This window comes from Antedon bifida, chromosome 3 (genome assembly GCF_963402885.1).
Source record: "Antedon bifida chromosome 3, ecAntBifi1.1, whole genome shotgun sequence".
Taxonomy (NCBI): Eukaryota; Metazoa; Echinodermata; class Crinoidea; order Comatulida; family Antedonidae; genus Antedon; species Antedon bifida.
Window position 1 is genome coordinate 29,245,139 of NC_136228.1, and position 18,151 is coordinate 29,263,289.

General features: G+C 33.8%; 1 protein-coding gene across 1 annotated transcript; it reads left to right on the forward strand.

Moving 5' to 3' along the window:
• Positions 1-417: 417 nt before the first annotated feature.
• LOC144836859 (uncharacterized) lies at positions 418-17,687 on the forward strand. Its single transcript, XM_078691751.1, has 21 exons — positions 418-1,244; positions 2,254-2,363; positions 2,669-2,725; positions 3,238-3,385; positions 4,046-4,197; positions 4,933-5,038; positions 5,315-5,367; positions 5,897-6,090; positions 6,308-6,455; positions 6,963-7,024; positions 7,407-7,473; positions 8,245-8,328; positions 8,854-8,973; positions 9,719-10,071; positions 10,508-10,619; positions 11,811-11,890; positions 12,953-13,027; positions 13,533-13,635; positions 14,160-14,251; positions 15,093-15,229; positions 15,725-17,687. Exons 1-21 carry the CDS (start codon positions 533-535, stop codon positions 16,654-16,656), a joined length of 3,897 nt encoding a protein of 1,298 aa, XP_078547877.1. The 5' UTR covers positions 418-532; the 3' UTR covers positions 16,657-17,687.
• The last annotated feature ends 464 nt before the right edge of the window (positions 17,688-18,151 follow it).

An 18,151-nucleotide genomic window follows, 5' to 3' on the forward strand; every position in this document is an offset into this window, starting at 1 on the left:
ATTGTATTCTAGAACTATAGGTCTTTGATAAAAATAATTTTTTTTTAAACCCAATCAAATGACGTCATGATCAATAAGAACAATCGTTGTATTGTCACAATATTATTGCTCTCACTAATCATGCATGACCTCGTTTGGTTGGACATGTGAAAATATTTCATCAAAGGCAGCATAGATGTTATCCTAGGATGAAAACCTTTAAGATATCTTGTTTTATGTAGGAATAATCATAATATCGTCGATAGTTATCGTCCTAGGGTAAATGGGCCTCAAATCAAGAGTGCAATTGGACGGATTCTCTTCGATATAATAGAAAATGACTATGTCGCCCTCTATATAAAACACGTGCCTGACCTGGTGTGCACTCGACCGTATCGTTTTAACCTTTTTTATGATTATAAAAAAGAATCCGTGTGACAATTTACATGTGCTTCTTGAAATGTTCCTCACAAGATTTGTTATAAACATCCTTTATTCTTAGCGTAATTTTCATTTTTTTAAATCACAATTCTAAGACGAACATATCAGAATCATGACTGATAAAGCGGCATTAAAAGAGGATGTTAAGAAGTTAGTGCGAGCCCTACTCATTTCAGCACCTTTGGGCCTAACTGTCAGGCAAGTTGAGGAGGATTTTCAGGCGGTAATGGGCTACAGGTTGCCGTACCAGAAGTTAGGCTATGACAGTGCAAGTGAGCTATTTCGAGACATGAAGGACGTTGTAAAACCTGTATGGGATCGTGGCCAGATGAAAGTTATGGGCATATGTGACGACACGACTCGACACATACAGAAAATGGTGATGAGGCAGAAAATTGACACAAGAAAACGTGGCGGAACTTCTAAAATTACTGCACCGCCAAGAAACCGCAGCAGAAGGCCCGTACCAGTGTATAATAACTCAAGTTTTAGCACAACAAGACAAAATTCAAGTTATGACAGTAAACCGAAACAAGTTAAACCGGTGAACAAACCTGTGGTACCTGCGCATTTACAATTTGAAATAAAAGAACTTCTCGCTTTGTTTACAAATGGAATTCACGGATCAAATTTTCCAACACTTTTCAACGATGAATATGGTTACATGATAGATTACAACAAATTGAGTTTTTCAAGTTTACAAGAATTGTTTAATTGTATACCTGGCATTGAAGTTGAGAGATTAAGTTCGGGGGGTTACAAAATTTTTGAGAAAATTCAGCATAACCAGCCAGTATTGTCAAGAGCAAATGTGACGGAACAAAGTGAGTGAATTCACAAGCGCCACTAACGTCAATTAATTCATTGATCATGATCGATGACAGAGTTTTAGCGTTTACAAATCTTTATCTTCTCAATTTTTAAAAATCTATTCCATTGGGCCAAGTAAAATCAATTAATCATCAAATTAATCAAATCAATATTAATAGATCATTTCAGCTGTCCTGAACAAAAAAAAAACTTGATTTGCATAAAATTATCATCCTTTTATATATTATATCAGTCCCAAATTACCAGTCTCTGTTCAAGCCTGCTAAATCCAGACAGAGAGCCATTAAAAATCCCATTTAATTACCCAGTTTTATCCTGAAAGCCTGTTTTCCACTAGGCGAATTTATTCACGCGAATATAAGGCCTAAGGGTTTGCAGAGAAAAAAATTGCTATAGAGCGAAAGCTGCTATTTTCATGTCCATTAGATTTTCCGAATCACATGCTTGAGTGCTCATGAACGATGTCATTTCTGAGCTCTGATCGGTTGCGCAATTTTTTCCTTTGTAAACAGTTGAAACAATTCAAACTTCTGTACCAATTTTGCTAAAGCGCGAACTTTGAGTATAAGCTGATGCTTTCGATTCGCACAAACACATTCGCCACGTGGAAAACCGGCTTAACAGACTCGGGCTGCCATGTACTTATAACCTATCGACCTTAAGAGGAAATCGTACACCAAGAGAGGTGTTTCTCCTGGCCTTGATAAAAGTCAGCCCTTTTCATTTTCCTCAAGATGCCAATAAGTTATTCAATGTTACTTCTTCTGATATTTCTTCTTGTTTTTTAAAATTATAATTCATGTTTATTCCATGCTCTATAGTATACGGTCGTGAATGTAGCATGTTAAGTTATTTGTTCCTGCCACTTTCTAGACCCTCTTAACAGAGCTGTGTGTACACATACTTATTCATTCAACAATGATTTTACAAATGAAAAAAAAAACATGAATACATATTCATTAATTTTTTGATATTATTATTTTTGATGTTGTAATATTTCAGAAGAGCCAGGTAAAAAACAAGATCCGGTATCGAACTCTAAAGTTGAAACTTGCAACAAGCAAAAACGATCAGACAACTTCGACGATGCCTTTGTTAAAAACATTAGAACGGTGAGAACAATTTTAACCAAAAATTTTTAATTTAAATTGTATATTTTTATATTTTTATATATCTAAAATGCATTAATGTGAAAACAAAAATAAGATATATTTCATGTAGTAGGACCTCCTACAAAGCGACCCCTATAGTGTTAAAACATATACCAAATCCCCCACAACCACAAAATAACAATCCATTAATGAAAACAGAAATGAAATATATTACACATAGTACAACCTCTACAAGTGTCCCCTCAATGAAGTTGTCCTCTGTCCCTTGATAGGTTTACAACAAATTTAACATCTTTTCTTCACAGATTTTGAGTAAAAACACCAATGGTTTATGGGCGAACAAATTACCATATACATACCGTGTAAGTAAAAACTTAACTAAATGATGGATATAATTATTGTAATGTATTATGAATAAGAATGTAATAGAAATAATTAATGTAAAATTATAAATAATGTACTTTAAAGACGACTGTAAACTTTATGCATTTGTCCTATGTGCCTCATACGTTATGAATACCATGACACACCCCTGCGTCAAAAAAGTGACTTGCTTTCAGGTGACCATGACACACCCTTTTTGATGTACTGTGACCATGTTGTTCATGATATGATGGATGGTAAAGTGACAGACATTGACACACCATTGATGTGACGTACCATCAAGATTTTTTGACGCACCCCTGTGTCAATAATTATTTGTAAATGACTCGTCCATTACGCACCTCTCCCGGGGTCGTATAGTGGGTCATACAATTGACAAGTGTATTATTCAGATAAACTTATATAACCTATTTTATGCATATTGTTTATCTTTGACCAATACCATAGTTTATCTTTTATCTATAAACTAACAAAATGGTGGGCTTCACAGAAATTAACAGGCATTGAGCTCAAGTTGTCAAAGTATGGCTTCTTTAGTGTTATTGACCTGGTATCTGCTATGCCGGACGTCATCACGATTGAAAGACCAAATCCAACTGGTGATTGGCTGCTTTTTGATGCTCGTTTTCATACACCAGGTAAACAAAAGTGTCTGCTAATCAGAGAGCGTATTTAATCTTTATAGCCAATCACAGTCAAGGATTCTCATCAACCTAACACCTTATTAAAACCAATTTATATTGACTTGATTTTAAAAAATTCCTTAGTTTGTTAAAAATTAAGATTAAATAACAATAAAACAGATAGATACCAAATAAAGAATGTCTATTTTTTAGTAAACACAAATACAATTTCTTAATAGTTTTTCAATGGAAACGACTTAAATAATTGTAAAATATACATAGTTATGATATTTTTACAGAGAGTTTGATTTGTCAAAGATAAGTGTTTATAGAATCATTTTTTATTGAAATCTCAAAATGGATAGAGTAGGCCATTTTTCACATTGTGAACTCAAGACTAAATATCTCAGAAGTTGGGGTTGCGACTCTGCGCCGCTTTTGTTATGTCAAGCCTCAAATGTTGAATATCAAAATAATTAAAAGCATATAATATTTAATAATAGAAGTACAGTAGTACCAGTTTAAACCGAATTCTCTTAAAGAGCTAGATAAAAACAATCCCACCCAACATTGTGCCCCACTCCAGCAATGGTAGAGGTCATAAATAGGTGGTTATTGGGCCTGATGAATAAAATAATAAGGTACAATTGGCTGATAACATTCTTGTTACTTTAGAACCAAGGCCAAAAGAACCGAGGCACAGACCAAATGAAATTGTGGTTCCCAACATGCCAAAGTTAACCTTTGACCAGTTAAAGGTAAAAATACGAGAAGTTCTTGTGAAGAAACCGGGGATTGTTGTACAACAGTTGGAAAGTGCATATCAGGTATTAAGACATTCCTTTGTTGGTCTTTTCTGCTACTTGTTTTCTTCATCTCTCCTATACTTTGAAATGGTCTTTCTTCAGATATAAGATACATTGTTCTTGGCAAGTTTTGAACATTTGAGAAAGTTTCTGTCAGAACAATTTACCTAAATCCTTCTTTTTCCAACACTAAAGCCCTGTCTACACTATCAAACTTTATGTGACAAAAAAAATCTGATGTTCCCATATATATGGACATGATGATGTCATATCACTACCATATTTGGGCATATCACTACTATATTTAGATGTAGTCAGAGCTTAAGCTTGGAAATAAATTTGTCAGTATATCAATTTTTATTTTAAATGTTAATCAATATTTCTATTTAAATTATTTTACATTGTATATCTATTTGTATTTAAAATGTCTTTATGCAGTGATTAAGTTCACTTTTGAAATACTTTCTATTCTGTATTTCTTGGTAATTTTTGTTTTCATGCTAAAATTGAAGAAATCAAATCAAATATTCACTGTTATAAATTAGAAGTTTGTATGTGAAAATGAAATGTAATTAATAGTAAACAGATTCAAACTGAAAACATTTCTGTTGGACATGTCATCCGCTGTAACAATTTTATTTTATTATTTGTATTTGTATACCATTATGCACTAGTATACAAGTATTATTTTAACGTACTAACATTATTATTTATACTATTGTACAATTTTTTGGAATAATTTAATTAATTTTGTAGGAAATCTTTGGAGAGGAGTTAGCTTTGCAAGACCATGGTTTCATGGATGTTGACACTCTGATAGTGATGCTACCTGATGTACTGCATGTGGTCTACAAAGGAAGAGGTAAGTCCATGATTTTTTTAATGGCAACTTTTCCGGTACCCATAATTTTACAACGTATTAGAGACCTACATACATATGATATCAGAAAATTTGAAAAATTTAAAAACCAAGTTGGCTTCAACCTTGCTCGTCGACACAATCAAGGTAGTGGTGGCTTATCAATTTAAGAAAAGAGAAAAGTCTTCTAATTATTTTTCTTTTTTCATCTTCCATAAAGATTCTTACATTGAATAAATATTGAATTCTGAACTAATAACAATTCAACTTTCTTTTCAGGTCGCCTTCACCTATACCCATCCAAAAATAAGTCTCTAGGCACGGTACCTGAGGTAAACAAACATACTTTTTTTTATAAATAAATCTTTATTTGTGTAATGTGTGTAACATCATGTTCTGTCTAAGGCCTCCAGTTATTAACCATAATATAATGTTGTTATGAAATTTGCCAAATAAGTATTATTTTGAAATCCCCAGTATGCTTGTTGCACTTAATAATCTTTACCATTACCGTAGTTCCTCTGGTAAAGTCCCACCCCAAGTATAATCCCACCTCCGATTTTACGATCACCTTCGCATACAAGCATATCCCTAGGTAAAGTCCCAGTGTATGATTTAACATTTTATTTAGACAGAGTAGGCCTAGCCTAGATGTCTAGACTATAAATTTTGTAAAAAAACAAATTCTCACCAAAAATAGAGTAATTTATCTGAATTCAGCTGACATCAAATTGTTTAAACCAGGACATTGGTCATTGTAAAGTTAAAAATAAAAACAAGGGGGACGATCATCACGTTCTGCATGTTTAAGAAAACCATCGCCCTCTAACTTACTGACATATTGATATTTTTTTGTAATAGGTATACAAACCGTTATATAGTAAAGTACCAAGCGATGCAATAGGCAGTGGTGTTTGTTATAAGTACAATGATTTACCACCCTTAGAAGAATACATTGAAGTCTATGTATCCAATGTCACCTCACCCGCTAACCTAACACTACAACTGAAAAATGATGAATTATTACAACTCGAAACAGTAATGGATGAATTAGAGTAAGTTTTGTGCATTTTTGGCCTCCAGGGTCGTCCAATACGGTGTTGACTTCAGCTTGATTTGATTATTTAAAAAATGTAACATTTATATAGCACCCTCTAGTGTTTGGGGTAGTAGCAACTATTTCTTTTGTGTTGTTTGACAATGAAAAGATATTGTTTTCTTTCCAAGTGTAAATCTATTTGAATATAATTTATTTTCTTTTGCTACTACCAGAGAAGTGTATTGTTCAAATGTTGGAGAAAAATACAAAATGGCCGAATCTATGATTGCAATTAATCAAGTGTGTGCTGCCCTCTATCAGCAAGATCACAACTGGCATCGTGCCATTATTACAGGAATTACTAATATGGATTTTGTAGAGGTTGGAAAAGCTGTTTTAACACAATAACCAATAGATGCATTGATTATATGTTTAAATAAAAAAAAATGATAATATTAAAAGCCATGATTCAATGTTTTAATCATCAGGAATAACTGTAATTCCACAGGCAGACAATAATAAACATGAAAGTATGCAAATAAAGATTGATAAACAATTATAACATAGGGTGTAAAAACAAAGATAACTGATAAAATACAAACAAGGCATACACACTCTACACCCAAAAAAGTTCCCATTGAATATGGTTTTCCCTGAATTGAGGTTGGCTGTAGTATTAAAGATACTTTGTATCATTTGTTTCACAGGAAAGTGTCCACTGAATAAGCATGTCCCTGAATAGGCGTGTCCTTTAGTAGAGATGTCCCCTGAATAGGCTTTTCCCAAAGGAACACGTTCTACTATATAAACTTTTTTTTATATGTAACAATGTTAACTCTGTGTTATGACAGATATTTTTGATTTTTTTTATTGTTTTCTTTTTTACAGGTGAAATATGTCGATTATGGAACAGTAGCTAGCGTACCAAAAGGTCTTTTACGATACCTCAAGTATGTGAAATCATTCCACCATTTCTATCAAAACAGGAAAAGCAATAGATTTTTTTAAGTGTCCTTTAACCATTAACCTTAATCATTTGAAATTTGAATGTTATACCATTTCTACTTTTGAATCACATGCTCAATGTGAGGAGTGTTAAATGTATTCATTCTGGTCCTCAAGCTTAATTGGAAATTCCGATTAGGCCCTCCACGGACCCAAGGACGCCAGCAGTGCAGCGCCTACCAGTGCAGGAATATTGTATAGAGTAAATTATTGTATTGTTTATAATATTGTTTGGTGTCTATAGTTTTTTCCTACTGTATGTGCTGAAGTGTAATTTTAGTGTTATAAAATGCTTTAGTGTTTTTTTTATTGTTTAATTTTTTTCAGATCATCTATGTTTCACCTACCAGTTCAAGGCTATGATGCAAAGCTTTCATTCCTCAAACCTGTAACGGTAGGCTTAAGCTCGCTCTACACTATAAAACTTTGTGTGACAAAAAATGTGATGTGCCCATATATGGTAGTGATATGCTTAACATCATCATGTCCATATATATGCACATCACATTTTTATGTCACATAAAATGTGATACTGTAGTGTAGACAGAGCTTTATTTTTTGCTTTATTTCAATATACCATACAAATTACATAGACAAACAAGTACTAACAACAGCGCTAATCATTGGCATGATACCAGGGATAGCACCCTAAATCCTCATTTTGCATTGTTTATTTGTAGATAAACAATGCAAAAAGCATTAGTTATTAGTCATATTCGGCTCCTTATTGAATATGCATTAGGTGTGAAATAAGAATTGACTACAATACAAACACTTTCCATCGATCCGTTTGTGTAGAATGGTATAGACTTGTATATGGTTCGATTCCCATGAGCAGCTTCTTTTTACTTTATAGTAAAAGAGAGATTATATAAAGGATTTGGTTAAGTGATAATTAGGAAGTACGTCGGCTATCTTGTAATTCTTTCACGGGTTAGGGTAATAACTAATAATTCATAATTTATGCATCGCTTACCTGCGAGAAAAAAATTCTTAACCAGAACATTTATTTGTATTGTTTTATACTGGAGTTTATTTTCAATATTTAAGAAGCAAAGTTTCCTACAATCATTTTACTTCGCAATGCTGTTTACCACCCCATTTTTCACTTAACAAGAATCAGTAAACAATTATTATTATGGAAAATAAATTTATTTTCTTTCAGGAAACATGGACAAAGCCAGTACAAGATAGAATTCTACAACTTTGTCTTGACAAAGCTTTAGTTGCCTTGGTAACTGGTATTCAGGTAAAACAAATTACAGAAAACTTTTTTTTATTCAATATTTTACACAGAGGCACATCACAGACAACTTTAATCTTCATTATTAACTTTTCGCCGAATAAGATTTTCCAATTGTAACTATTGGACTAATAAATTTATCTTGCTTTCCTATGGCAATATGTTACAGCTAACTCCTATTTAGAGGACATAACACCCTATTAAAGGGATACTTTGTATGGTATCTTATTTGTCGTATTAGGACTTTAACGATGAGTATAGTTCTCTGTTCAGTACATATTTAATGGAGTATTTTGTGCATTGAGATTGTTCTTAACCAAAAAGATTGCGTTTTTTCTATCCAAATGATTTTCTGTTGAGCAAAATCCGTTTACTATTCGAATGTAAAATGTTCCAAAGCCAATACGGCAATTGATAATACTGATATCCCAACAATCTATCTACATTTCTGAGATCGCAATAGGAGCTTTCTTTCCAAAAAAAATGGTACACTATAAATGATAGTATAAATAAAATATTTGTCTACTTTAGGAAAGAGTTTTGTGTGTATGTTTAACAGACACGAGCACTGAAGAGGATATACACATCAATGATGTCCTGGTGAGCGAGAACTTTGCGACCTTTGACACGTTGATGGATAAAGACAAACCAGTATGTTGTTATATTCATTTTATTGAAATTTGATAAGAATTAATAGTATTCTAGTAGCTGCAATCATTAATTATTAAAACTAGAAAGAGTCAAGAAGTGACAACAGTAATACAAACAGGCAGCCTAAAACAGGACAGGGATCACTCCTCCAAATGGCCACTGTATCCATATATAAAATATAATCATTATATATATATAACAATTTGGGTAAAATTCTGGTTTTAAATTTGTGGATACGAGAATATGCTCAACGTACATGCATAGTGGCGCATGACTGCATAATGGGCGCAGTTTCAAACGAGCCTAACTGATTGGCTGAATGTGATGCATCTATATTCGATGGTCACTCTACAAAGGCAATCTCAGTGTCCTGTTGTTGGATTTCCTTGGTTGTATTGGCTATATGATTACTCTATAATTCACTAGCCAATGGAGGATGGCGTTAGATTAAGATTTTTTTTTCTGTCTTTTGCTATGGATATAATATTATGTCACCATGATATTCCGAAATAAAAAGATAAATGAAAAAATGAAAAATATTCAACAAAACAACTGGCTATTCCAGATGATTACCAATTGATGAACACTAATTGAAACAGTATAGAGTGTATCAGTATTTCAGTACATTATACCTCAATGTGTCGCCCAACACCATGCATACAACTAATGGAGTGTATATATTACTTTTGTATATTTATTACTTTTGTATATTTATTTTAATAGTTTTATTTAAATACCTTCACAGTATTCCGAGTACAGTTTGATGACTGGGTACGGCCTGGACATACCAACACTAGTGTATGACAATTCTACTACATTGCAAGAAGATGGTCAAGAGGTCGTTGGATCAAGCTCCTTAACCCCTCCTAGGCTAAGCTTAGCCTCTCCAACCGGACTTGACACCCAGTTCAATAGCTTGAGCATTGGCCCACCAATGTTAGAAAAGGTTACAGGAACAGAGGAGTCTCCAGAGTTCGTTGAAGATGTTAGAATTTATCCGGTTGTCGAGGAGTTGGATGATGAAGAACTGATGGAACAGATGAATCGTGAAATGGGTGGTGATTTGGATGATCTTGAAAGCAATCGGTTTATTATGTAGTAAGTGCCTCATTCACATTGTTTTATTTTTTAAATTTTGTTTTATTTTATTTATCTTTAGGCACATGTCGCCAAGTATTATCATTAGTTACATTACCATCAAATAGGTACTAATCCCCCTCGTACAGGACTATTTTGTGTACCAATTTATGGGGGTAATCCCCTACTCGTCTCGAATAATGATGAACTGGATTCTAAGTACACAGGGGTAAACAGTGTCCACTAGACCTACAGTTTGTTGTTGCACCACAAGAACTAGGATAGACTCAGCCTTGCACCCATGCCAATATTGTTGGCTCTTTAGGTACAGTAAACGGTGCCCCTGCCTTAACCGTCTTAAAAAGTCTTTCGCATCTTTCACCTCATGAAATTTTGTACCATTGCACTCACAAACGATCATTATTTGTATATAATCATTTTGTATTGTTTTTAACAGTCTTGATCTTGGAAATGACCGTACAATTCACCTAGTCAATCACATCGGCGTTCCATACTTGCCAAGTGCAAACCTAAGAACCTTGATTGATGTGGATGCTGTCACTCAAGTTGTAAGTATTTGCATAGACAAGAACTGAACGAAGGTGAATGCAAAGTGATGCCAACCAGACAGGGAATCCATATAAATATAATTATTTAACTAAAAATACTATAATGTACCCAGTGTTCTCCCGAAGCAGGTTTTGCCAGCAGGATTTGCCGGACTAAATTGGCTCCAACCAGTATTAAAAATGGTACAAGAAAATTATACATAAAATAATCACTTATCTACTAGTGGTAGAGTTGGAGTTGGATAGCCGAGTGGTTAGGACACTTGACTGTCATACAGATAGACCCGGGTTCAATTCCCGACAACTCCCAGTCCACACAGCTGTAAATCAGTACCTAGTTGAAAATACTAGGGAGAATAAAGGCGGCGTGGAAAGGAACTGGTCACCCTACCACATAATGCCGAGGCTTAGTACAATGAGCTCCTAACAGCTCATTCCCCTACGTTCAGAATGAACACGGGACTCACCTTTACCTTTTTACTAGTGGTAGGTTAGGCCAAAACATTAAACACAAACAAGAACATTCAAAGGCTACAGTATATTTTGTCAATTTGCCAGACTTGATTTCTATTTTGGGAGAACAATGTGTACCACATGATTTTATTTAAAATTACACTTTTAACTCTATTTCCTTGTAGCATTAAAATTAATAAAGTTTTTGTTAAAAAATGTTTCCCATATGAGGATTGTATAGGAAAATGATATACTGTAATTGATGTAACCGATAGTGGTGGGTGTAGAGGTGTAGGCTTATCTAATTGTTTGCAACCATTTTGCGGAGCTCATTGTAAACTGCGAACTTTGGTTAGGATTTAATTGTCATTAGTCTTCTTATACTTAGGTCGTGGTTCCCACTAGTAACGCATCGTTACCTCAGCAATGTAAGAAAATGCCCTTCCAATAATTGTGTTGGCCTCGCCTGCATGAAATCAAACCTGCTATTTGCACGTCTATTAGTTGTTGTAGACTTTGACCTGGTTCAGCTTGCATACGTTTGACTATGTGCTGTATGTTTTCCAATGTTCTTGCATGAAATCAAACTGATTCTCTTTCCTGTAGTGATGTTTGCAGTACTGTTGTTGTACATATGTGATACGTTGTTGCGTTAAGGAGGCCTCCTGAAGTTAGCAGACAATATATGGACTGTACTATTACTGTAATTAATAAAAAATTATCTGTATTTGATTTTAGATGCAGATCAAACAACTTGGTATCCAATCCATTTCACTTTCACGAGAAGAATATCCAGATGTATTTGCAGAGCTAGATGAGTATGAATACTTTGTTACTACGATTTTTATACAATATCAATATATCATACACAAAGGTTTGCTTTATAGCAGAAGATTATTATTATTACTATTAAATTGCTTGACATGCAACAAGATTTAGACAGAGCTCAAGTGTGGGGAACCGCTGGAGAAATCATGCAAGTTCGTGTCGATATTATTTAGGAAGCTATAGGCCTAGATCACATTTTAGGGTATTTTTTAAGTAGAAATCTGGGGGAAAGTCTATACGATAGGCATAGCACTGGTAAGAACAATTAGGCCGTCTAGGCCTAGATGACCAGACCATTTAATTACTAGGCCTACATCGGAATATAGCTAGCTTAAATCGTAGCCACCTCCAAAATTTGGGCAAATTTCACTTACAAGGGTGGGTGGGATTATTCCCGGGGAACTACGGTAATTGTCTGTTGTTGGATAACAAGAAAAACTTTTCTCCAAGAAAATTGATAATTTTTGAGAAAGTTTTTTTTATATATATAATTATGTCGAAATGGATCTCAACTGTGTTTACCTAAGCACTCCGAGCAACTGAATGCAACCCAATGTAAGAAATTTGTCGACATATGCGCAGTTGCATTGGTTTCCGGAACTGAACACGACTGAAACTGTCAGTTGCCCCAATATGCGGTATAAGTAACGTATAATAATATAATAAGTTTTCATAGAAGCGCTTATGCACACTTGTTTATATATACAAATACGTATACATCGCGCATGTGGTATGGTAACCGCGACGCCATGTCGACATAAGCTTCGCCTAAATATTTGAATATATATTAGTACAGTAGGTATTAAAATGTTTAATAGCGATCAATCTAAGCTACGGAAACAATAGAACCATTCACAAGACTTGGCACTGAGAGATATCACAATTGACGCAATACTATAGTAGTTGGGGCTAGCAAAATGCATCTATTCAGGCTAATGATTGTAGTATTGTGATAACTAAATGAGTAACAGTATTTAACCCAATTGAGAAAAATAATGGAGTCCTATAAATAAACGATCTTTGGTGCTGATGGTATTTCTTTGAATTTAAAGGTATGAAGTCACTAGAGGGCCAGCAGATGACCAATCGGATCCAAGCCCCTACATCACATTATATCCACTTGAAAAGTAAGTACTTCTTGTACTTATTTACAGAAGAATGCATAATTAGGAATGTTTACAGTATCTATCTAAAGTAAGAAATAAAGATTGAAATCAATTGAATGCACTTAGCTATAAAGTTTGCGGTACACCATGTGTATTAGTTCTGAAAAGAACTGTTGAGTTTCTCGACGTTTCGATCAATATGCTTTGCTCGTCCTCAGGTGTATATATATATATATCTTGCACTGATGAAGGGCTAGTGTTGCCCGAAAGCTCAATGGAGATACAAAAAAAAAAATCGAAAAGCTAAATCAAAGCGATAAAGTAAAACAGGCAGAAAAGTTAGCAGAGCTTTCGGGCAACACTAGCCCTTCATCAGTGCAAGTGATACAGTATATATGTATCTTTTCACAGTTGTAGAGATATTTGTTTAATATTCCTCAAATTATTTTATTATACTAAGTTGTTATTAATAGAATAATATTAATAGAATTTGAAATTAATGTGTTTTTAATGATTTTTTAAATAGAATTCCAAGTTTAGTAGCGGTATTTGAGGATCAGTCATCTGACCTATCCTCAATACTAACACAAGTTTTTGAAGAATTTAGTGCGGAAGATCCTTACTGGAAGGTAGATATTCTGTCTAATTTATCAAATAAACATCGTAACCATCACAGATTAGTTCTGTCCTGTCCTGTCAATTTTTCATCAAATGAAATATTCTCTTCATTAAACAAATAAAAAAAAACCTACTTTTTTTTAAATGTATCCATCGTAAATCATTTAAGAATGCTAGGCCGGGAATCTTTCCAACTTTAGTCGCGGAGTAGAACAGTTATGGCTCGCAAGTTGATCTTCAAACGCTATCAGTCAACAACGTCGCTTGGCAAAGTTATCTAAATGTTTACAAAAAGCTGAATGTGCATTAGAGCGTGTTAATTATCACCATTAGATATCACTTTAGGTAAGGTTAATACGTGATCCGTAATTAACCAATCAAATTGCAAGAATACAATCAAGTGTGTTTTAAACAATGTTATCATATTATACTTTACCATGTACAGAACTAACATTGAATGGCATGGGGTACACAATTATCCCATCAGGATGTGTTTTACTGCTATAGTAAATAATCTGTTGATTAATTTTTTTAGGGAGAAACATCACCTGTGGAGCCACATGATGAAACTGTTAGCGATGACTTGGATCTATTAAAAATAATGTTACAAGTATCGGAAAGAAAAAGGTTTGTAAAATATGTACTGTACCAAAATTCCCTCAAGTTAACAAATAGAACATAAGGAAGAAGAAAGCTCAATCAAACTAGTTTAAAACAAAGTTTGATGTGCCCAAATATGGTAGTGATATGACATCATCATGTCCATATATTGGCACATCACATTTTTTGTCACATAAAGTTTGATAGTGTAGACAAGGCTTAAGGAGAAAGAATTTTGTTATGATATAAATATTTTTTTTACATACTCAACAATAGATAATATCAGTAACTATAACAACGTAACAATTGTTTTCCATCAACTCAAATGTGTTCACACTGCTGTTTCGCAGGCTTTCAACAGGTCACATATGGCACACCAATCGTGCATATATCCAAAAATTCTATTTAAAGAATTAAAAATAAAAAATTTAAAATAAATATACAAAAACCAGTACAGAAAACTAATTTAAAGTTGATACAAAGCATGTCTTTAGAAATAGTTAATTGTTCTGTCTAAGAAAAAGCCAAAACATGAGGTGGTGTTTGAACCTAGTTATCATAATCACTGATTAAACTTGAATACAGATTTCCCTGTAGATAGGATCATTTTTTAATGTTAAGAGCATTTTCCTTAGCCTTAGTGTGAATTGTACCAAATAACTCTGAGATTGGTAGCCAAGCCTCATAGGTGCATACAAATTTCGGGAATTGCAATGCAAAAGATAGGACAGGTTATTAAATAAGTTTAACACTTAATTTCACAATTTTAGGCATTCGGGTCTGCTGGATCCTCCGCTAAGGTTCTTAATCGTCAAACTACAAATATGTACATCTGTATTGTGATTATTTCAAAATGTTTGTTTTTCAGGCAAAAGATACTCATTGCAATGATGGAGGATGGTGGAAATGGCTTGGTGGATGAACTGACAGAAATTGAGCAGCAGATAGCGTTTGTCAAAGCTAAAGTGAAAAACATGCAGATTCAAACAGAAGAAATTGAAAGAGGTATACAATATCTTGTTAATAAGACTGACTTTGATATGCCTACTTAAGCTGATGGGAAAAGGGTTGATATGCCTACTTAAGCTGATGAAAAAAATATATTGTTTTAGTGATTTTTTGAAATTTCAATTTAAGAATGTTTAAAAAATTGAATTCCAATATTTCTTTTTAAACTAGGTAGTGACTTAAAATAGATTAATTTTTATACAGTAATTATAAAAAATGTAAAATGAGATTTTTTTGTTAATTCAATCATTTAGTTGGTTTGGTTTTTGAAAATTGAAAAAATGATAATTTATTTTCTGGCCTAATTATAGCAATGTTTAATTTGTTATGTTTCTGTTTACGAATTGTTTGTACAGTAATTAGATTTATATGTTTTAAAGTGAAATATATTATAAATAACACACAGAAATCACTGTTTTTTTTTCTGTTATTGTATGTATGTGTATACGTTTATCAATAAAACTACCTTTATTCGTAATACCACTTTCACAGGTGTAGTGAATGACCTGGTTTCCCAGGGGCATGCATCCACAACGTCTATCCACACATCATCCACGTCAAGGCATGCATCAGTTCCCGACGATCAAATCTCCAATTCAGATACTAGAAAGAATTTAACAAGTCCCGTGTCGATCAAAAGTGAGAAAATACTGACTGTGGGCGACACCTGTAAGAAGATGAACGTTGTTGAACCGTTTAAGCCTTGCGAAGATTTGGAAAGTTTCAACGTTGCAGCGAGTACAGAATTCATCCCGTCTGCATCTGTCACTCAAAAAGGAGCCACGTATTATAATCTAGCTCCGCAATATCCGCCAAGTTCCCATGTAAATTCAGCTACACAAATTTATACCCATCATTTCCGGCCTAGTCTCCCGCATCCTCAATCCTACGGGTCACAACCTCAACAGGTGTATGCAGCACAACCACAAACAAATATGATTCGACCACCACCAGGACTGCCACCACCTCCACAAGGAATTCAACAGGCACCACAACATGGCATGCATAGACCAAGCTGGAATCAACCACATATCCAGCCGACCTTTAACCCACACATGCAATCAAGAATGCCTCCACCACACATTCAACCGAACATGCAACCGAACGTTCAACCAAACATGCAACCAAATGTGCGACCAAACATGCAACCAAATGTACGACCAAACATGCAACCGAATGTGCAACCAAACCTTCCATGTGTACAACCAGGGTTGCAGTATATGATGCAATCTCAGATTAACCACTTACTGAATCAAAACATGTATAACTTCCCAGCAGGCCAATATTACGGCAATCAACACGGCCATAGCTACAATAATGCTTACATGGGCCAATCCAACCCTTCAACAAGTACACCGTTCATTGGACAGCCTACCGCTGGTGTACCATTTAATTATGGGAATAACTGGTCTACACAACACTGAAAGTGACATTATAGAAATTGTATTGTATTGAAATTTATATTTTACATTCCAAAAGAACAGTGTATGTTCTTTGGAGAGACTTACACCAGTGTACAATTGAATATAAGATTTGCTGGTCTACACAACATGAATAATGACACATTATAATAGACATTTTGTACTAAATGAAAATGTAACATTCCAAATGCTAGGTCTGCCAGTGTATGTTCTGACTGAGTCTCTGGTGTACATAACATTGAATATGACATTTGCATTTTAAAAGCTTGTGTATAAGTCAGTATAAATTAGTCAGTGAAATTTACTTACATATATTGCTTATTAGGTCTGTAGACCTTTTGTCAATTCACATGCAATCTGATGCGGTCACCAGTTGAATTAAATGCAAATATTTTAAATTTTGAAGACAATTTGGAGCTGATTTACAGTACAATTGAATTATGGGATTATTTGTTGAATTCAAAACTGTTTCCATTTCAAAATTGCATACTGGTCAATGATTAAAAGATGAGATGTTACACAACCCAACAAAAAAATTAAAGAAATTTTAGTTCTGTCCATTACATCTGGAAATACAGATTATTTTTAGTGTTATTTTATGTACAAAATTGATTTTTTTCACTACAGATTTTCAAACATTTTAAATGAAGAATATGTTAACAGACTGTTCATATTAGAAAGTAGTGATTATATAATTATTTATCACAGGTAGATTTTTTAACTATAAAATGTTACTGCTGCAATTTATTTGATTGTTTTTGTTAATATATATATATGGGGTTATAATAATGATGAAGAAGTATAACAAAGAAAGCATTTTACTATTTTACAACATTCAGTTATATTTCATTGTGAAAACATTTTCTTGTTTTAGTTTGTAAGAACAGATACTTTATTTTATTCTACATGTTACATAATGATTTAGAGATGTACCCATGCAAGAACTGTTAAAAATGTGTTTACCATTTTCTGATTTTAATGTATTTTGTGTTGTGTAAATATCTGGTTTTCATATTAAAAGAAAAATAATTTAACGTTATTAGTTTCTACCATTTCATTATATTATAATGTGTATTATGCGTGATTAGGAGCAGGGCCATAGGCAGACGTGGCCTTCATCTGAGATTTTCACCACTCACCCCAATTTCCCACCACAGATTGTCATATTTTATATTAATAATTCTATTTTAAGCATCTTTTTCTCGTCTGTTTTTAACCTCTCACTATGACCTTGGAGGCCATTTACAAGCCAGGGCCATGAATACAATGGCCTCTCTTTCCTAACTGTGAATGTTGAAGGCTCGAACTTAGGCCAATCATGGAGGAAAAAAAAATAAAAATTTATTTTTTCCTCCATGGGCCAATCCAAAAAATGATATTTTCCAAAAAAATTGGAATGTACCACCCTAATCATGAGGATGGAACCAAGAAATGCATGTCATGTGAATATGTATCAACCAATCAAAAGGCAAGGTTATGCTTCAGTGTGTTAAACACA

What these genes read in the sequence shown, in the direction of transcription:
- LOC144836859 (XM_078691751.1), top strand. Translation starts at nt 533, where the DNA reads ATGACTGATAAAGCGGCATTAAAAGAGGATGTTAAGAAGTTAGTGCGA. An exon ending in CTAATATGGATTTTGTAGAG is followed by an intron (nt 6,456 to 6,962) that starts GTTGGAAAAGCT and finishes TCTTTTTTACAG; the next exon opens with GTGAAATATGTCGATTATGG. An exon ending in CATTCCTCAAACCTGTAACG is followed by an intron (nt 7,474 to 8,244) that starts GTAGGCTTAAGC and finishes ATTTTCTTTCAG; the next exon opens with GAAACATGGACAAAGCCAGT.